This window comes from Chanos chanos, chromosome 14 (genome assembly GCF_902362185.1).
Source record: "Chanos chanos chromosome 14, fChaCha1.1, whole genome shotgun sequence".
NCBI lineage: Eukaryota > Metazoa > Chordata > Actinopteri > Gonorynchiformes > Chanidae > Chanos > Chanos chanos.
In genome coordinates, this window is record NC_044508.1 from 7,033,365 (window position 1) to 7,054,315 (window position 20,951).

Consider the following 20,951-nt stretch of genomic DNA (forward strand, 5'->3'; position numbering starts at 1 on the left):
CTCACTGATGGGGGGGTGCAGCGGTCATTATTGTTGAGCTAGCCTGGCAACTGTGGTTTTCCTTTATGAATACATCTCAAGTGCATAATAGTATGCATTCACAGGCTCCTCAACATGGAAGTTTATAAGGAATAGGACAGACTTCTTTTGTCTTTGGTTCTGATTAGCAAATTGTCCAAATGATGCTGCTCCCAACTCACGCCCAACTGACACATCCCACCTATATTTTACTTTATTGTATGTCAATAATTGCAGGTCATATCCTGAGTTATGATCACTACGTGAGTCAGTGTTCCTCTTATGACACTTATGTTCACCAGGTGTTCTCATAAGCTTGTGTATGTGTATATATTTAAATGAGTATAAACGTGTTTCATGATGTTATGTCATATTAATGTTATTGTTATGCAGTTTGTATGTTATATGTGCAAAAACAAATTTCGTGTAGGGGTAATGAGGCAACCAATCATATTAATCCATTAAGAGAGCCTGCACTGAAATCAGACACCATGAAAACTGTGATAGCCTACTGCTCCTAACTCATATAACCAAATGACTAAGACTCAATTAAGTTTGGAGAACATCATAAACTGGGAAATGAATTTAGAGGCGTCTTCTTGATGAGAGAAGCCTTACAAAGCCTTAAACAGCAAAAGAACTTGAGAGAGAGCAAGAAATTTCAGGCGCGCAAGTTAGCATCAACAAGCTAGCATCGGGCGCGCCACATAAGGAAAAGCAAGTGTAAGAATTCAACAACTGTTACATAAACTATGATACTAAGCAGCCCCTTTGTTCCCTACAAAGAACGGAACAGTGGATAATTTCCCCTTTGGCTAATAGCCGTCTGCTCTGGACAGAAACGTTGCCAATTGTGGTCATGAAAAGGTGAAAGACCAGTTCACAGATGTCTTTCAAGGACTGCCAGAACGAGTTCAAAGATAGCCATTCTGAACGAGGAGGAATAGCAGGGGGTCCTTCAGAGCGGCAGATAACTTGGACGTTGGCCTGATCGTAAGACAGCCGCTCTGTCGGTTTCTACATCTGTGGAGAAGACTCTGGACGCTCGGTGTGGTACGACTGAAGAAAAAGCTCTGAAAGACTCAGTTATTATACTTTTGCAGAAATCGAGAGATTCATTCATCATTAAAAGGCCATCCATGTCTTGTTGGACATATGAGTTAGGGATGTAAACTGGTCATTTTCTACATCCATTTGGTACATGAACAATTTTACTCACAAAGGTCATGAGATGGATATTCTGAATGTTGCAGAAAGCCACTGGGCAATGCTTTGTCACTCAATCAACGAAAGAGGGGTTTCACTTTACGTGACATCAAGTGGCATCAAAGAGATCGAAAGTCCCATCGGAAAAGTTTCCTTTGGAAAAAAACAAAACAAAGAAAACCTAAGAGATAAACAAGCTCAGTGGCAATTTTATTTTTTATTATTTTTTATTTTATATTATTATTTATTTTTGGTAAAATTTTAAAATTCAAGATCCGGTTAACCACCAGTAAAAGAGCAGATACACATAGACATTCGCAGTGCATTCACATGTTCGCATAAACACCTACACCGATTGCTTTATTAAAGGGCTTTTCGATGCATCTAAGGAACGAATGTTGATTAAAAATAGCATAGAGAATTCACCCTCTACCACAAAAGTCCTTGAAAAGCCTTTTCCTGAAACATTACAGTCACGTGACAATAAATCACTTCGAGAAATAAACCGAACGCTTCCAAAAACAAACGAGTAATAACACCAAGAGAACAAATGGAGTAGGTATGTTATAAACAGGATGTATCCAAAGACTCAAAACACGGGTGAGAAGACCAGGGGGTGACGACCTGATAATTTAGCCCAGGCTAATGACGACAGTAGGCTGACTAAATTAAGAGTCCTCCTAAGGAAAAAAATCTGTCAACATCTACGAGAGAAGCGATTCGTTTTTTAAAAAACCGACAGACTATTGTTTGACCGCGCCTTGAAAACTCCACGAACGAGAGGAAGAGGAACAAAGATCTGAAAGATAACACAACACACAACTGTAACACATCTCAAGGACTTGTGTTGGAGGAGTGTACATTCGTGATGCACGTAGGAAAACATTATGCTGCATTCATACTCTGATACTTCAGAAAAGCTCTTTTTTTTTTTTATTCTTTTCACACTGCTTGTGTCAGTTTGGGCCATTGAACTGAAACAATTGATGATAATATGATCATTCTGACACAGTGCTATTGAACTAATCTAGTACACTGGTACAATGTGTAGAGTCAGTATCTGGGTACACTTTGTGGTCTACAAGCTGTTTCAGGACACCTGGGTGTTTTCCAGGGCCTACGCCTTCAGAACACACTCAGACTGTGTGTGTACGAACACACACATGCATACACACACACACACACACCAGGTTTGAGCGTCCTGGTACTTCGTTTGTTTTGGAAGAATACAGTGCAAATACAAACTAATTTACATTCAGTTAACATTTACTCTACTGAACACACCAAAGAGGGATGGCCAGACCGGTGTCAGGCCAATGTGCTGCAAAGCCATGTGAAGTGCATGGGCAGCCTCAAATGGGAGGACTTGATTGAAGCAAAGGCATTTCAGATTGCATTCATATAAAGTTCAGGTAACAGAGTCCACGTAAATGAGTTACTTTCCCCGAAGCTTTACTTAACACTATAGCAACCATTACATAACAATCTGTATTCATTTTAAAGAATTATTTTCAGCTCATTAGATCACATTTAGATAACTGAAGCTGACAAGTCGGTGTATTAATTCAGCAAGCCAGGGCCTTGATTCAAACCCACTGCAACTCTTGTCTCTTCCATCAAAATCCCATGACAGAGTCAGATGTCTCGTTGTCACTGTAGCAGTTTTCTGTTAGTTTGTCTCGGGCATATTCTAAATTGCATCAGTGTAGAGTGACAGTGTTAACACAATGGGGGGAAAAGAAACATTTCGGGAGCATTACTAGCCCCTGTGGATGTGTTAGAGACCTGATCCCTTGGAGGCAGTTTATCGTGATAAAAAAACTTGTGCAGGGACGAGAGGGCGTAGGTTGTCACAGCAACCATTCAGCTTTAAGCAGTGGGGTTTTTTTTCTTCTTTTTCTAGATGACATTACTCCCTCCTTTTCAGCACCTTTAAACTCTGATCAGGCTTGTTACTGAGGCGTGGTTTGTTACTGGGTGTGTGAATGAATTGCATGTGTCTCTAGGCAGTGCTAAAATGGAGTGTATATAACCGGTTTCATTTAAATGTGTTCATAATTCATTCAAAATGTCTGTTCATCATTCTGTAATTGTAAGGACCATCACATTGGGTTGGTCTGATTGCACAACACCACAATAAAATCCACGGCTCCCCACAGCTGAGACTGCAGCAATTAGTTACACATTATGACAGTGCGGATAGAAACTACCATAGTTTGCCTACACTTTTTTGATACGTGTGTTTACCATTTCCTCATTTCTTTTGCATCTTAATGATGTCAACAAACAGGGGAGAAAGACTTTGCATATTACACAAACTCACCTTTACAGAGGTATGAGAGACATTTAACATTACATGGGAACAAGTGTTGCAAACATATTTTTGCAACACATCTGAACACACTATCCACTGAATTCCTTTCCTCCAGGCTTCATGTAAATAAACAGATCCAGGGAGAGAGGGATTTCTAGGTAAACACTGCAGATTTTAAGAACAACATTTCTTTTTCCATTCCAACAAAGAGCCAGAAGTGTAGAAAGTATGACTAACCGTGCGGTTTTACTGATTAAAGGTGTTCCAACGCAAAGACATCACAATGGTTTTAATGGGTTGACGTGGTTGTCCTCGTTCCATGGTCATTACAACATAAAATGGGATAAACTGCACACGGGACACAGTCTTCTCTGTTTCTGCTCACACATCCAAATTTACACTGAGTTAGGCCTCACTGTAAAAGAACCACGTGTAGACAGTGGCTACATCAACGCGATTCCCAAAAGAAGAGTTTCACCGATTTCAATGGTTTGTTGAGTTGTTGATAGATTGTAACGCCATTCATGTATCTTTCGGATGCGATGTTATTATCATTACGTCCTAAAGATAAATGAAAAGCAGACATAGCGCTCCGACACATGATGGGGGAGAAAAAAGACATAATGGAAACGTGTGGCTGTTTAAGGCAACTGGATATTCATTTCTAAGGCGACAGGGTCGGAATTCCGTAAAAAAAAAAAAAAAAAATTGTACTAAAAAGGTTTCATGAAAAAATGTGAATAAGTCTTAGTGAAGTTTGCCAGACTCTGGGTGGCTGATAAAAACAACATGTGCCAACACTAATGCAACAAGTGTTGTAATTATTCACAATTATTTGTGATATATCTCCCTCTAGTGGTAAAACATTATAATAATGATATATATATACACATGAAACCACGAGCACTGGCATCTTTGGGCGAGCTTGTTTAATGCCATGGCAGCCACACTATGCTGCTACATACCAACATAAACTGAGTGCAAATGAAAGCGAGACATGTTTTTCAGAGGAAAAGCATTTTTACAGGAGGAGACCTCTCATTTGGGCCGCAGAGTCATCGTCAATGGTGGCCATCTAGAAAGAACAAAGTCAAGGTCAACACGTAGGAAAGGTACGGAGCAGAACTGGTGTACACACGATCCAAGGTCAAAAACCGACCTCAGAGGTCAAAAAGAAAGGCTTGGAAAGCAGTCTCACCTCGTTCACATACATAATGGGGAAGATGGTCTCATTGAGGAATCTGGTTTTGCTGGAGGTAAGGAAAATTAGATGTGAACATGTTTTTCAAGATGTGTGTGATACTGTGTTTGAAATGAACTTCCAGCAGAAGCTGTTTGCGAAGCTACTTACCGGAAACCAGGGACTTTCTTCATGATGACGTTGATCTGGGTACGCTTGCGGGCACGGAGAGGAACTCCCGTGGTCTAAAAGAATAATCCATTTTTCAGTGTTAAAAAGCGCCCCGCAAAACATTCGAACATCATTCAATGATTTTAACTGATGTTTAACTGATTTTAACTGATGAGAATCAGACCCATGGCTTGTAAAATCCCATTTCTAAAGTGCTGATGTGGGATCAGTTTTTGCCCTTCATAACCCTTAGATATACAATTACATGGAACAGGAACGCAATGTATTGTATGTACTGCTCTCAGCATGGCCCAGCATGTGCAGGGAGAACTACGTTTGCCAACTCGACCGCAAACTTTGAACGTGAAACACTCGTAAATCACAACAGCATGAAGCATAAAGTATGCAGGGACAGATACACTGATTGAATAGCGGCGCCTCTGCCAACAGCATTTAGAAGGCAGGAATCTACTAATCGGTCTGAGGAAGAGGCTGAAATGGCAATAGAATTCAATACAGCCTATCACACTGCAAAGGAAGAGCTGTCATTCACTAAATTCAAGGGTCGTGTACTGACCACATACCATATCTTTACATTTGTAAATTTGGTATTTGGTGTTTATGTTTAAAAAAAGCACCATTTAACTTAATGGGTTTTTTTTTTTTCTCTTGAAGCACTACTTCACTTTGTGACTTTTTCTGTTAAAACAAAACAGCACATTATTTCTGTAAATCGTCTATTTACTACCATACAGTTAAATATGAATGTGTTGTGTTGCGTGTCAATTGAAGTGGCGTGTCAATTTTTGTGCTGGTGCTCCTAAAATTTTCAGTGAGGAGCAACAGTGCTACTAGTGGGAAAAGTTAATCTGGAGCCTTTACTAATATATATATATATATTTATATATATATATATATATATATATATATATATACACACACAGTATATCTCAATACCACAATACAATCCGGACTGACACTGCAAACACAGCAAAACCCCAAAGCAAACCTTTGGTCCCGAGTTAAGGAAATAAAGCCATGACATCACATCACCACTATCTGAGACACAACACATTCACTATCTGATATCCCTCCCACTTTTTACTCACGGCTTTAAGTCAGAAGACATGACTCATGCACTTCCCTTACTGTCCTTTCACCTCCAAACAAATGCTAATGGCATTACCTAGGAGTTGCCCCCCCCCCCCCCCCCAAAAAAAACCCACACAATTACTGTGACCTAGATATCAATCAGTTCAAGGGATTACACATCACAGTGTTGGTCACAAAGCTATGACCCCAAAGACATGTTTATATCGTAAAAAAAAAACAAAAAAACACACCCCTAAAAAGTAAAGAAAAAACAAACCCGCGATGCAAGTTTAGGAAAGAATGTCCTTCTGTTTAAAGAAAGAAACAACATTGGATGTCTTGTCATGATGCTCAACAGAAAACGTTTTTGACCGAGCCGAGTCGATTTTCTCATCGCTCCTTACCGGGTTCAAGTCAAGATACGTCTCGTGCTCTTCTTTATTAGGGCTGAGCCCGTCTATGGCGTTTATGTACTTCTCATCAGCTTGGTAGAAGTGAGGGAAGGAGACAACAAAAGGTGCACCTGTTTAAAAAAATCAAATAAATAAAGACATCTTTTTAAAAAAGTGTAGGGTATGAGAAAGTGGAAGCTGAACTGCTGTCTTTTATGGGACTAGCGTATAAACGAATGCCAATTCAGAAGCTGTTCACATTGCTTCCAATATAACAGGCAAAGTAGTGACTAAGGCGGCAAAAACAAAAGAGATAAAATCTGTTATCTGTATCACAACCTCCACATATAGACACAATAAAACCTCCCACCTCTGAACAGTTTAGACTCATTCAGACCACAGGTTCTGAAGTCAATAAACTTCTTCAGATTCTGTACCCTTACTGATCATTTTGAAAAAGCAAAACATCAATTCATTTTATTTAGGGCTCTCTTGCTGGACGGCATTTCAGGGCTTGGTGTCTGGGAACATAAGACGTGGTCCAGTATCATGTAGGAACGAGACCCATTGGACCGTAATTGGACCCATTTAGCCTGGTTGGTTAATGTTCTCAGTGTACCAGCCCTGAAAGCTGAGTCTGTTAAATTTTCATGAGAGCCTCCACCCAAGCAGCTTAACGTTAGCGGATCAAAGTAGCGCATTTGCAAAATTTCGTTCCTCCTTTTCTAAACAGAAGCTTGCGACGCACTTTCGCAAAGCCACGAGACGAGATACGTTCAAAATCACGAGAAACGTAAGGCAAACGATGTCACGGTATCGAATGTTGAACCATCAACGGGTAAGTTCACAGGTTGTAAAAACAATAAATTAGCACCATAGAAATGAATAGAGGAAATGATAAGTAGAGGTCAAGATAACACAATCTGATATATTGATTTTAACATAACTGATTCATGGTGTTAGAGACATTTATTTATAATTGATTTAAGCTGAGCAAATTTGGCTTTTAGATGCTGCCAGTTTTGTAAAATGCCAAGTTGAATTCTGAAATTCCTGGCAGTTGCCTTTCAACTAATTTATAACTTGATTGCCCCCATCTGCTTCCTGTCATTCATATTGTTGTAACACTGTAAGCACTCTCTTACTCATGCTATAATTCTCCTGAAATATCTTGACGAAGAGACACAAAGAATCCTTCCAAAGCATCTACCATCCAGTGAGAAAACATTAAACAGACGTTTAAAATAAAGAGTTAAAGACGCACCACTCTGGGCTGGTGCAGATCTGGGTTCTTCATACCTAGTACTGGAGAACCACTGGAGAAAGGCTCATTTTACCCTAAGAAATGGGTGCATTCATCTCCAGAACCAGATTTGAGGACCTTTGCTGTTGTGTACAAAGAGGAACCAGTGGAGAACGTAATGAATCTCTTACCTTCCCTACACACGCTGACCTTGAGTACCCCTTTCCCCAGGCAGTCACCAGCGGGCACACAGAAACCAGCATTGGCAGGGTTCTCCTCTGGGCTTGCCAGGACGTCCTCTGGCGGGACAAAGCGGTAGGCCGGGATACCTTTGACCTCTGTATCCTCTACGTAAGCAAGATGGATAGACCTGGGGTCCAAGGCCGAGACAGGCACGTTTTACGTGGGAGTCGTTTGAATGAGCCAGTCAAACATAGAAACTTGATGAATAATAACTCGCTTGAAATTTCGCAGGGTGGAAAACAAACTTGCGTACATACCTGCAGAGATCAGTAGCAAAAATGTAGAGCAGCTCGTCCCTTAACAGGAACGGGTGAAACACGCTGCCATCGGTCCCGTTAATCATGTTACTCTGATTGGATGACCACCATGTCATTTGTCTGTGACAAAGGGCATAACATGAATAATGAAACACTAATCTGAGCCAGGGCGGCACGGTGCTGCAGTTGGTAGCGCTGTCCCCTCATAGCAAGAAGGTCCTGTGTTCCTTTCTGTGTGGAGTTTGCATGTTCTCCCCGTGTCTGCGCGGGTTTCCGCTGGGAGCTCTGGTTTCCTCCCACAGTCCAAAGACATGTAAGTCAGGTGAACTGACAATACTAAATTGCCCCTAGGTGTGAATGTGTGTGTGAGAGTATTTGTCTGTGTATCTGCCCTGCGATGGACTGGCGACCTGTCTAGGATGTTTCCCTGCCTTTCGCCCAATGAGTGCTGGGATAGACTCAAGCACCCAGCACTCATTGGGAACGTCAACATTGTTATAGAGTTCTAACCCTAGCCTGCCATACACACACGTTTCTCACAAACAACATTTTACTTTTGCATGCTTTACTTATTTTGCATAATGCCAGTAGTTCACATGTATTTGAGGATGGTATAAAACCTTCTAGGGCCATTTGAGGGTTTTTGGGGGCATTATGGTTGTTTTCTCATAACCAACAGAGGTCATTCCTTGGACTTTACACTTTTCTCACTGACATTGGGCTGCGCCCCAATGTAAGCATGCAGAATGTTCTAACCCCTACGTCACAAGGTTAAGGCCAAAAAAAGTGGGTTTTACGTAAATGAGTGTCTCACTTTATTCCATTCCAGGTGTCGATTTTTCCATAGTCCATGTAGTTTTGTACACCGGTATGGAAGACAAATTCACCTTCATGGGTTCCATTTTTCTGCAACGAGAGAAAGTTCATACAGTGGGAAATTCCTGGAGATCCTGTTACTCAATGATTTAGAGAGATAAATGTATGGCTACAACGAACAGATTATTTGGCCGTTTCATGACCAAAAAATCTACTCTGATCCCTGAGGAGAGATTAAATCAGAAATTCAGTCAAATGTGCGTGTGGGAGATCTTTTTTTTTTTTTTTTTTTTTAAATCAGTTTGCCTCAATAAAAGCGCCCAGGCCAAGGCCAAGGTAAACTGTTTACTGAATGTCTAAAAAGCTAACTAGTGCAAATAGACCCGAAACATGTTCTCATTCTCAAACAACGTTCATAATATATGTACCAATTCCTACTTAATCCCAAGAAAGGGAGTTCTGAACAATCCCACAGAAGCCTGTCAAATCTAGAACAAGTCTGGATGTGTACGAATGCTGTCACTAGTTTAGCCCTCGTGTACAGTTAATCACAGAGACAACACGAAAGATAGGAAGTCAATAACCTCGTATGGGTTGCCAAACAAGTGATAGCAAAACCTCTAGCGGAATGAAAAAAAGAAAAGCTCAGGTGTGGCCCACAACGTGATGAAATTTCTCTGAGAAAACGCTGGTCAAAGGTCTGTTTGTCTCCTGCTCATTTGTCAGTCAACCACGCTGAGGACGGCCATTCAGTTTTTTGAAACGCATTTGATTGAAAAAGCTTTTCAAAAAAACAAAACCGCTGTGAATAGTGAGCTTTTGATGCGGTTCACATTAAAGACAGAACTACTTTCTGGGCTCTGGTGCCATTTGTGAGTACACTCAATGCCCGACTTACCATCACAATAGTGTCCCTACAACCAGAGCCAGCCGAGTTCAGCTGAGGTGAATCTCTCTCCATATTCTAGAAGCAACCCCCCCCCCCCCCCTCCACTTCACAAACTATATTTGTTCATGTCTTGGGTTCAAATCAAACTGTACACCATCCTGTCCAAAGTTCTAGTATTTAATAAAGAACCAGTGGCTTAACGTGAAATAATTAAATATGACAAACACACTATGCAATACCACTTTGGCATTATGGCACTTTGGTATCTGTGGCCAGTCAATAGCTGATTGCTGATCTAGGTGGGAGTGCTTACATTGTACATTAGGCCGAAGTTCTCGTCCACCTCTGGACGCATGGCGTGGATCTTAGACAGCAGAGGGTCTTTGAAACCCCAGAGGATCTCGTTGACCGTACGCGTCATGAAGAGGTCAATACCCAGAGTCCCCATCCACAGAGACATGACCGTACGCAGGAAGAAGGAGTACGAGTGCATTTCGTTCATCACCGCCTAAAGAGAGAGAAAGACATTCTTCACTTCAGAGAGCTCAAGTCTTTTAGTTTCCGCAGGCATCTCTTAGCTACGGAGAAGCTCTCACCTTTCTTTTATCTACCCTTTTCTTACACAGAAAATAATCATACCGGCTCAAAAAAAAAAAAAAAAGGTACTCCAACACTACTAGAGGAGCTTCGCACAGGTTCTCTGCTTGAGGGAAAAACTCTGCAAGTACATGAATTAACATGAAGTCTTTCATACACGTGTACATGTGTCTGGATCAGCGGACATATAGTCAGACATGTGATGATAAACCAGTAAACCCTAATACCCTACACACAAATACCTATGTGCTTCTATAACACATGTAGGTACTAAAAAACACAATGTGCATCAATAACAGACACACTGTTCACATGGAGAAAAGTAAAAAACACACTCACAATCAAAGGGATGTTGACGGTCGTCAGCAGGTCGACTTCCGGATTTCCCACAGACATCTCGGGGAGAAAAGCAAAGCTCTTGGGATTCGTGACGAAGATTTTGGTCCCGTTCTCCAGGAAAGTGACGTTCTCCCTTCGTCTGTATACCCTAATCATAAAAAATATTCCAGTTCTTAAGTAAACAGAAGATTCTCTGCATAAATAGTTGACAGACAGGAGAGCATATGCATTTCTACACTGGAATGAAAAGAGTCCAAAAGCTACGCAAAGTTCACATAACTGAAGATTACTAACAGCTAAATTTCAACTGTTATACTTGGCAAGACCAAAAACATGGTGTGACACTCATAATTTCTCAGGTATGTGGAATAGGGGAGAGTGGGGTAAGATGAGCCAATTTTTAATTATGTTGTCTTCGACGTAGGGAAAAATGAGACAGAGGTAGAATGAAATGAAATTATCAAACGAAATTATCAGAATGTATCTATGACAAAGCTGCCTGAAAAATGACTTGTGAGGGGTAAGTTGATCCAAGTCAGTGGGTATGTTGAGCCATCCGGGGGTAAACTGACCATCTGAGTTTTTAAGTTTAAACCTGAGCATAATTGTGTTAACAAACAGTTTCACAGTTTTGAACTTGTGAGAAAAAAAGAGAAGTTAGTTTCAAGACCACTGAACAATCAAAACAGCTATTCAATATTCCAGTCTTCAAGGTTCCAGAGAAATATGAACTGCTCCCTCCTTGCAGTTATTCCAGCCTTTTGAGGTTGAGGTAGCTTCTTCAGCACACCACTCATCGGGAAAGATCCTTTTCCTTGAACACAAAGGTGGGTTTCTTTCTGCCAGCGATCCTCCATATTCTTCTGAGAAATCTTGCACGCACTTCGTTGCCCTTAAGGCTCTCAATCAAGCCAATGTAATGGTAGCTCCTGCATTTGGATGCAAAGTTTACTATGACAAAGTCACCAACAAATCTGAGATGTATGGTTCACTTCTCTCATTGTTAGAGCTCTCATGCTCAGACGTGTCATCAAATCGGATGGGGAACATCACGCTTCTCAGAGCTGCTGTACACTGTGATTTTCGTTTTGGTTTGTTTCCTCATCAGTTTTCCTTGCTCTTTGATGGTAGACTGCTTTCCTTTTTCCCTTTCTGTTTATTTTTCCTTTCTTCATGAGCCCTTTTTAATTGCCTTCTTTTCAGTCAGGATTCCTGTCTTCATATGCTTTCTGTTTGTTTGTGTCCTGGGCTGCTGACTTTTGGGTGAGGGTAGAATTTCAGTAGGGCTAAAGGCATTCTTACACTTTTCTTAGCCCCAGGCTAAGGGAGCTGTTAACCCCAGGCTAAGAAAGCTTTCACACTGGCACAATTCTGGCACATTCCAAAGTGGGATAACACTGACTTTAGGGCTTGCTGGCCCTGCTTCGCAGCAGGGTTAGCCCAGAGTTTGTGGGGTTATCCCCTGAAATTCTTCTAAACAGGGGGCTAAAAGGTGACACTGTGAAATAGAGCTAAAGTAAACAAAGGTAGTCACGCATCATTCTAGAAAGTAAACATTAGTTGCGTGTTCCAACGGACATTTAACCCAGGGCTAGTAGAAGTGTGAATCGTATAGCCCTGGGCTTAGGTTAACCCTGGGTTAACAATGTGTGTGTGAAAAGGGGCTAAATGATCCCAGGGTCAACTCTTAGCCCAGGGCTAAGGATAGTCTTGGGCTAAGAATATGCGGTGTGAAAATCCCTAGTAGGACACACACATCCAGTGTTGCTGGAGTGTGAATCTGTGTCACTTGGTGAAGCACATGCATGTGTAGAGCATGGTGAAGGCAGCTCAGCCGGAAAAAAAAAAACGTAATTTCGACCTAAAAGAAATGGGCTATTATTCATTCTATCATGGTACTGTATTAAACTACACAAGATAAGTTTGTCTCCAATAACCTACTGAGTCATCTAATTTCCTGCACCCCCTACCTGTTAAACCCTTCTCTTTCGAGTTGTTGGGGACAGGAATGTCGGTTCCTTCTGCCAATTCCAATGCCAGTTCACAGTATTTCTTTGGAGTAAGAGCGTGGAACTGGTCAGCCAGTTTCTTGATATGGTCTGCCAGCTCCTTCTCTACCTCCTCTGTGAGGACCCTCTTTGCTCTTCCTGTCCCATTGTACCCTACTGTTTTTATGTCCTTTTTTATGTACCTCTGCAGTGTTGACCTGTCAATACTTCTGTCTTTTGCCACTGATCTGATGGATTTTCCACCCTTGACATGAATGGCTGCTCTCTCCATCTCTTCAAGGGGTGATGAGCCCAGTGGGTTTTCATCTTGTAGGTTCTTGGCATGATACATTTTGTACAATGCTTAACATATGACAAACCAAACCAGTTGTGTAACACCCAATCGAAATACCATTTTATACCTCAGAGACTTAACTGAACTTCAGTGCCTTATGGTGGGGTAAGTTGAACCACTGGCTCAGTTTGGAAAAAATGGCCCAGCTCAGCAATTCAACCTAATTTTTAGCAAAGTGATTCACATGGTTTTGTACGTTAGCAAATCACCAACATGTATAAAACATTTTTTTTAGACCTGGATAAATTTGCTTTGACATAACAGTCATCATACCTGACATGAAGAAAATTTACTTTGACAAGCAAAGGGGGGGGGGGGGCTTTCCACTTCTCCCATGTGCTTCTCTCCATCACAGCAAGATAGAAATGATGGGTCCTTCCAGAATTTATGGTCACATGACAAAACATGATGTGCACAGTTGCCTAGATACAGGGGGTGGGTCAACTTTCCCATTGGCTCATCTTACCTCACTCTCCCCTACTGCGTCTTTGTCATCTGACTTCCCAGTTAGACCAATAGGCCTTGTGGATATGAGGGGTTACCGTGAAAACATTATTTTACAACGCATTACAAGCTGACCTCTTTTATATGAAAAATGCAAATTATTCTAGTTTAACATTACCTTTTTTTCCACATTTCACTCATTCTTGCCCTTCTACTTCCTTAACTGTCTGCATAACTTCCTGAGTCTTGAAATATGAAGGCATGACAACGGATCATAACATTAAAAGTGTGTTGGTCTCTAAACCAGGTGACATATGTACTGTGTTAATGCAGCCAAACACTCGTGGCTAAAGCATATTCTACCAATATCTTTCACGTCTCATTGGCTTACTGTTACCAACATACCTGTATGTGTATGGACCAATCTGGGTGACGGCAGGTTTCGCTTTTCCAGCCACGAACTCATCAGCGTTGGTGACGTTGAAGAAAAAATACTGCATATAGACAGGTGGGGGTGGATCTATCCAACCTTGCAATACTCGACTGTTTGGCGCTAGCGTGACCTCCTGGGAATTAAAGAAGGGTCAAAACATTAAGAGTGAAAAAACCCAGACACTGTTTGCCCATATAGTTTCTCAAAAGGGCTCTCTGTATTTCTTGAGTGAAACACTGTGTTACAGCCTTTGTGAGGAACAGCAGTAGTATTTTTTTTTCTTTTTAACAGGGGAGGGGGCTCAGAACACGGCTACTGACTTAGACAGCATATTTGGTGTGTGTGTGCGTTTGCTGTACTGAAACTGTTTGTTAAAAATAAACCGCACGCACAGACAGACACACAAGAACAAAAAAAAAAAAGATGGCTTAGATAAGGGAAAAGTCAAGGTCAGAGGCCAAGGCCTTCAGATACCAAGGCTGATTCGGGAAACAGGAAAAACACGACGTCAAAACAGTTACTCTCAGCATCGTCACTCTCAGCACTCTGACCGTCATGTCCATCACAGTTGTCTGGGTGTCAGAGAGAGAGAGAGTGAGAGAGGGGGACTTGTTTGCTCTACCCTCACACCCAAACATTCTAAGGTCAGCACTTACACTTCCCTTAAAAATCTGCTGAGAGCTGAATAGCAAAATTTACCCTCAGTAAAAATTTTCACAGGACTAATGAAGGCGTACAATGTGGATGAAACTAAATACAATTCCCTGAGAAATTGTTAAAGTCATTTTTTTTCTGTTTAAGCTGCTGAAGGGGTGGAGTTGCCGACAGGCGAAACGCGAACAGATCTCATGGTGTCCCGACAAGATTGGAGATGAGATGTGCATCATGTGACGTCGCCTTAGGACATGTCCATACAGAAGCTGCTTTAAAAGATATAAAATCAAATAGAAACGCCACGTACACCCTCAAGTGCCCTTAGCCTACCTCTTCTGTATAGATATCATGTACCATTTAAAAAAAAAAAAGGGGGGGGGGGTGTCCTAAAATGTGCTGATGATATAGGCACAGGGGTAACATCAGGGTTTGTGTTTTTTGGACACTGTCTTTAGCTGCCTACCAAATTGATCTGTGAAAAAGCATTAAGCTCCTGTCATGAGACAGTCTCATTCCCAGAAACAGAATACAAAGGGGAAAGTGTCTTAAGTTAAAAAGTGACTTTAAAAAAATAGCGCTAAAACAGCCCAACAGTATTGTTTTAGATACTAGCCCAGAAACACAAAGTAATGCCTTTGTTCAATTAAACAAAACATTTCTTAAAAACGGAACCTTAACTCATGTGAGAAATTTCTCACTTGTGTGTTTTGAGTGCTCTTGCTTTCATGCATGGTTACTGATTACTTTCTCTATACCATGAGTAAAATAAGGGAAAGGTGAGAAAAAAGAAAAAGTTTAGCTTTCATCAAAAAGCTCACCTCTTTAAGGTGAAAACTTGATGTTCTGCCAAATGTATACAGTACTAGATTACAATACACGAGGCAAATAGCACCACTAATACTTCAACATCTCCTTTAAGTTTTGTCCAAACAGGACTAGTAATTGTAGGTTTTAGGTGAATGAGTGATTTTGGGTGAGGGCTGCTTCCATTTTGACTATCCATTTCCCAGGGAATCACATTTCTGTAAATCACCGTCAAAGGAATTATGGAAAAGGTTTATCAAAAATATGAGCTGCTCCATTACACAAATTCACTGTTCATTCAAACAAGGCAAATGAACCTGAAGAGGTTTTCCCAAGAACTCTGAGCTAACACAGGACTCAAACCAAACTTAAATGATTAATATGACTAGGATTCCATGTTCCTCCGCAACTAATGCAACGTTCTTTACAAATGCTTTAACTGAAATTATTTGGTTGCACATTTAGTTGGTTTTTGCAGAGCTGCCCACGCGCTGTCATGGACCAGTAAGTAAATCAAAGACCAGTAAGTCAAAGATCACCAGTGCTGTCGCTGCCTCTCTCAATGAACAAAATGATTCATCAAAATGAAAAAAGAAAAAAAGAAAAAAAAGGGCCAAAAATACTGTCCGCGCAACATTTGAATAATTTCCAAAGTAAATCCCTGTTCTCTTAAACCTTGGGAAAAACAAACCACACACACACACACACAAACACAGAAACAAGGTCGTCAAACAGCCTTCATTTGTCATACGCTATCAGCGACGCAAATGTCAAAACCTTGATCTCAAATATAAGGGCAAGTAACCCTGTAAAAAAGGCGTGCACATCCTCAGGGCTTCAAACAAAGTCGTTCTCACTGTTATGCCGGTTATACTCAAACTTCTCATCCTTCCTGGCAGGTGAATGACCTCTCTTCACTAGTTCAAGCCCCACCTCGTAGACCTTTTCGGGTTCACTATAAATAGCGGAAACCACCCGTAGTTTTACCTTACAATGTTAGGGGTTTTCAAGAATCCCAAGTATTTTCGAAGGGAGTACTCCTTTTGCAATGGGCCTTTTCCCCTCGATAGCTATGGTGCCCTTTTTGGCAGGGCGTTGTTTTGTTTGTTTGTTTTTTGTTGTTTTGTTTGTTCTTCTTGATAAGGGCCATGGGCAGGAATTTTAACAATTAATAATATTTAGACTATAAGTTAAAAATCCCCGTCTGGCTGCCATCCATAAGCTGAAGGGTGAGGTTGCCAATAGCCGTGGGTTTGTTACATTATCTGTTTGCCCTTCCCACTCCCTCTTTGAATGAAGGGCCCATTAGCCAATAGAAATTAAGCACACAACCACCAGCTTGTGCATGCCCATGAATTTGAAGAAGCAGCAGTCAGTGATACTGGCAAACAGAAAGGTACGTAATTTCTTGTTCTCCAAAACTGCCAGTTTAAATTAAAATCTAAACCATTACAATATCTGATGTGACACAACAAGTGAGGTATTAGTGCACTTCATGCAGAGATGACTACTCCACGACATTGAGAGATGCTGAGTTAAATCTGTGTTTCAAAGCAGTCGGGTCATCTCTCATCTGTTTGCATGTTGACACGTTATATTTAGGCCTGTAGTATTACACTTCATTGGGAAATCGTGGAGTAGCATAGTAGCCAGCCAGCAATATAGTGGGTCTGATTCTGAAGGTCACATTTTAGGCTAGATAGACAGAGCTCACAGAAAAAAAAGGGAGACATTAAGCCACAGCTCACAGAAAGTGTGCAGGGAACAGAAGCTCAGGAGATGGAGACTAAAGCCAGTGCGAGAGGCCATTCTCTAACCTAGTTAACCTTCAATACCCAACTGATCCCACTCACATATTCAAATTCAGCATAAAGTATGACGAGGCCTTCCTCCAAATGTGCAATAATATTGGACCCTGCCAACCAGTGCTCCCATTTCCAAAGAATGGAGAAGGGCGCTCATTTCAAAAGCACTGGTACGAGAAAAACCCATGGCTGGAGTATTCTCCTAGTGCTGATGCCATGTTACGTTTTAGCGGCCGCCTTTTTTTTTACATGAAGAAAAACACAGGAGGTATGACACCTGGAAAACAGTAGGGTTCAACTGGTGGAGATCTGCCTTAGACAAAATTAAAGAGCGCAGCACCGCGGAGTCTCACGTGAGTAGTACGGTGAGGTAGAATACATTTAAGAGAAGGTCACTGGAGGCAGCTTTTGAAATGGGTGACCTTGAGTTTCAAGCTGCAAAAGAGAGAGAGAGAAGGAGAGGAACAGGGACATTTTGTCTCGTTTGATAGCCATTACACTTTACCTGGCAAGACAAGGTATGTCTTTTAGGGGTGACGATGAAACGTGGTCAGGCCAAAATCAAAGAAATTTCTTAGAGTTGCTGGAGCTGTTCAGCAAGTACGACATTGTAATTAAATTACACCCTGATGCCACTAAAGAGAAGAAACACGGAACTCAAAAAAGACCCCTCGTTTCACCGCTCTCGAACAGAACCCAGAATGTTTTGATCAAAGCTTTGGCTATATCAGTAAGATGTGTCATCCGAACAGAAAAACAAAATTCTTGAATGAAAATGAAAAATAGATGGTACAGTTTAATGCTCATAAAGTGAACCAACTCAGTTTGGACTTGGTGTTGGACACGAGAGGCACTCTCAAACTGTTGGGGATTACTTTGTTTACTTTTGGATTATACATTGATAAACAGGCCTACACTTTATTTTAAATGGTTGACTCAAGTCATGAAATGATTGTCTGTTTGGAATTTTCTCTGTTCTGAGATCTTTTTTTATTAATTATTATTATTGTGGAATGCAGAAGAATGCAAATGTGCAATAGTTTAATGACTTGAGGTGGGTTTTGTTGTTATTATTTGCATATGCAGGATATGACTTTTATGCCTAAAAAACACGTTGAGAATGTTCGTAATGTATATGTTAAAAAAATATATTTTCATAAAGATTAATAACTCTACATTTTTACCTTTACCAGTAGTTGTTTCAGTTTCAGCAGCAGCAGTATGGCAGTGGCAGTAATAGTGGGTTAAGCAAGGGAAGTTAATATAGCGCACTGTATAGCACATTTCATACACGCAGCAGACATTCAAGAAAAAAATTGTGTGATTTGAGTAATGGGGGCCTGTGCCCCAGTACAGCTTTATGTCTAACGCCTCTGTTACGCGGTGATTTTTTTTTTTTTTTTTTTTATCAGTGAGGCGTTACGTTAATAGGATTTTGCTTTTAAATCAACTTTATCTTAAGTGTACGACATAAAAAAAACAGCCGGGCATGACGCTCTTAAACTGAATACCTAATGATGGAAGGTAGCGTTTTCTGGGTGTAGAACATTCACTCCGTTGGCTCTGTAGGTAAGATTAATTTGAGAATTTAAGAAGAAATTGATTCATATTGTTATAAACGACATTTATATTAATCTCACCTTTTTTATCCGACTCTGAATCATGGTCTGGAAGACTGGGGCCACATGTAGGGCGATCCCCAAAATTAGAAGAGGAGCGCATACAATTCCTGTCGCGTAAACCGCACAAGATCTTTTCGTCATGTTGGCGATAGGCTTGTAGATTAGGTGATTACCAACGTTGTGATAAAAGTAAAATACTTGCGTAAGGCAGTTGAGCTAATACCTCCTATGCCCACTCGCTGCTTCAGTTCAGAGGTAATGGCAGGCTACTTTATTTCCACTTTGACACACTATGATAAACTACTGTAGCTGCCCTGTTTGCGGTGTCGTATGAAAACAATCACTGCATGAAGTCTGGAACGGGTGCATCAAGCGACCCATTTTCAAATGAAATACGCCAAATTGTGAGGAAAGTTACTAATCAGTAAAGTGCCTATAGCAACCATTACATAACAATCCATACTCATTTTAAACATTACATTAAATAATTATTTTTAGCTCATTAGATTACATTTACATAACTGAAGCTGACAAGTCGGTGCATTAATTCAGCAAGCCAGGGCCTTGATTCAAACCTACTGCAACTCTGTCTCTTCCATCAAAATCCCATGACAGAGTCAGATGTCTCGTTGTCACTGTAGCAGTTTTCTGTTAGTTTGTCTCGGGCATACTCTAAATTGGATCAATGTAGAGTGACAGTGTTAACACAGTGGGGGAAAAGAAACATTTCAGGACCATTAATAGCCCCTATGGATGTGTTAGAGACCTGATCCCTTGGAGGCAGTTTATCGTGATAAAAAAACTTGTGCAGGGAGGAGAGGGCGTAGGTTGTCACAGCAACCGTTCAGCTTTAAGCAGTGGGCTTTTTTTTCTTCTTTTTCTAGATGACATTACTCCCTCCTTTTCAGCACCTTTAAACTCTGATCAGGCCTGTTACTGAGGCATGGTTTGTTACTGGGTGTGTGAATGAATTGCATGTGTCTCTAGGCAGTGCTAAAATGGAGTGTATATAACCGGTTTCATTTAAATGTGTTCATAATTCATTCAAAATGTGCGTTCATCACTCTAGGGAACATCACATTGGGTTGGTCTGATTGCACAACACCACAATAAAATCCACGGCTCCCCACTGCTGAGGCCGCAGCAATTAGTTACACATTCTGACAGTGCGGATAGAAACTACCATAGTTTGCATACACTTTTTTGATACGTGTGTTTACCATTTCCTCATTTCTTTTGCATCTTATCTTAATGATGTCAACAAACAGGGGAGAAAGACTTTGCATATTACACAAACTCACCTATATAGAGGTATGAGAGACATTTAATATTAAATGGGAACAAATGTTGCAAATATAGCCTATTTTTACAACACATCTGAACACACTATCCAATGCATTCCTTTCCTCCAGTCTTCATGTAAATAAACAGATCCAGGGAGAGAGGGATTTCTAGGTAAACATTGCAGATTTTAAGAACAACATTTCTTTTTCCATTCCAACAAAGAGCCAGAAGTGTAGAAAGTATGACAAACCGTTCGGTTTTACTGATTAAAGGTGTTCCAACCCAAAGACATCACAATGGTTTTAATGGGCTGACGTGGTTGTCCTCGTTCCATGGTCATTACACCATAAAATGGGATAAACTGCACACAAGGACACAGTCTTATGTTTCTACTCACACATCCAAATTTACACTGAGTTAGGCCTCACTGTAAAAGAACCACGTGTAGACAGTGGCAACATCAACGCATTTTCCAAAAGAGGAGTGTCACCGATTTCAATGGTTTGTTGAGTTGTTGATAGATTGTAACGTCATCACTTCCCACCCAAGCTGAGCACTGAGATAATGTTATTATCATTAGGTCCTAAAGATAAATGAAGAGTAAAAGCAGACATAGCGCTCCGACATACTAAGGGGGAGAAAAAACATGTAATGTAAACGTGTCGCTGTTTAAGGCAATTGGATATTCATTTTTGAGTCGACAGCGTCGGACTTCAGCCAAAAAAAAAAAGTACCCAAATTGTTTAATATAAATGTGAATACACCTTAGTGAAGTTTGCCAAGCTCTAGGTGGCTGATGGAAACT

At 40.8% G+C, this 20,951-nt stretch overlaps 1 protein-coding gene across 1 annotated transcript; it reads right to left on the reverse strand.

Annotated features, from left to right (window-relative positions):
- Positions 1-4,445: 4,445 nt before the first annotated feature.
- On the reverse strand, positions 4,446-19,131 carry LOC115827362 (lysosome membrane protein 2). Its single transcript, XM_030791168.1, has 11 exons — positions 18,881-19,131; positions 13,950-14,110; positions 10,758-10,905; positions 10,135-10,329; positions 8,931-9,022; positions 8,117-8,236; positions 7,808-7,986; positions 6,386-6,504; positions 4,890-4,963; positions 4,737-4,788; positions 4,446-4,613 (listed from the first exon to the last, which is right to left on the reverse strand). The coding sequence occupies exons 1-11, from the start codon at positions 19,001-19,003 to the stop codon at positions 4,560-4,562; spliced, it is 1,317 nt and encodes a 438-aa protein (XP_030647028.1). The 5' UTR covers positions 19,004-19,131; the 3' UTR covers positions 4,446-4,559.
- Positions 19,132-20,951: the final 1,820 nt, after the last annotated feature.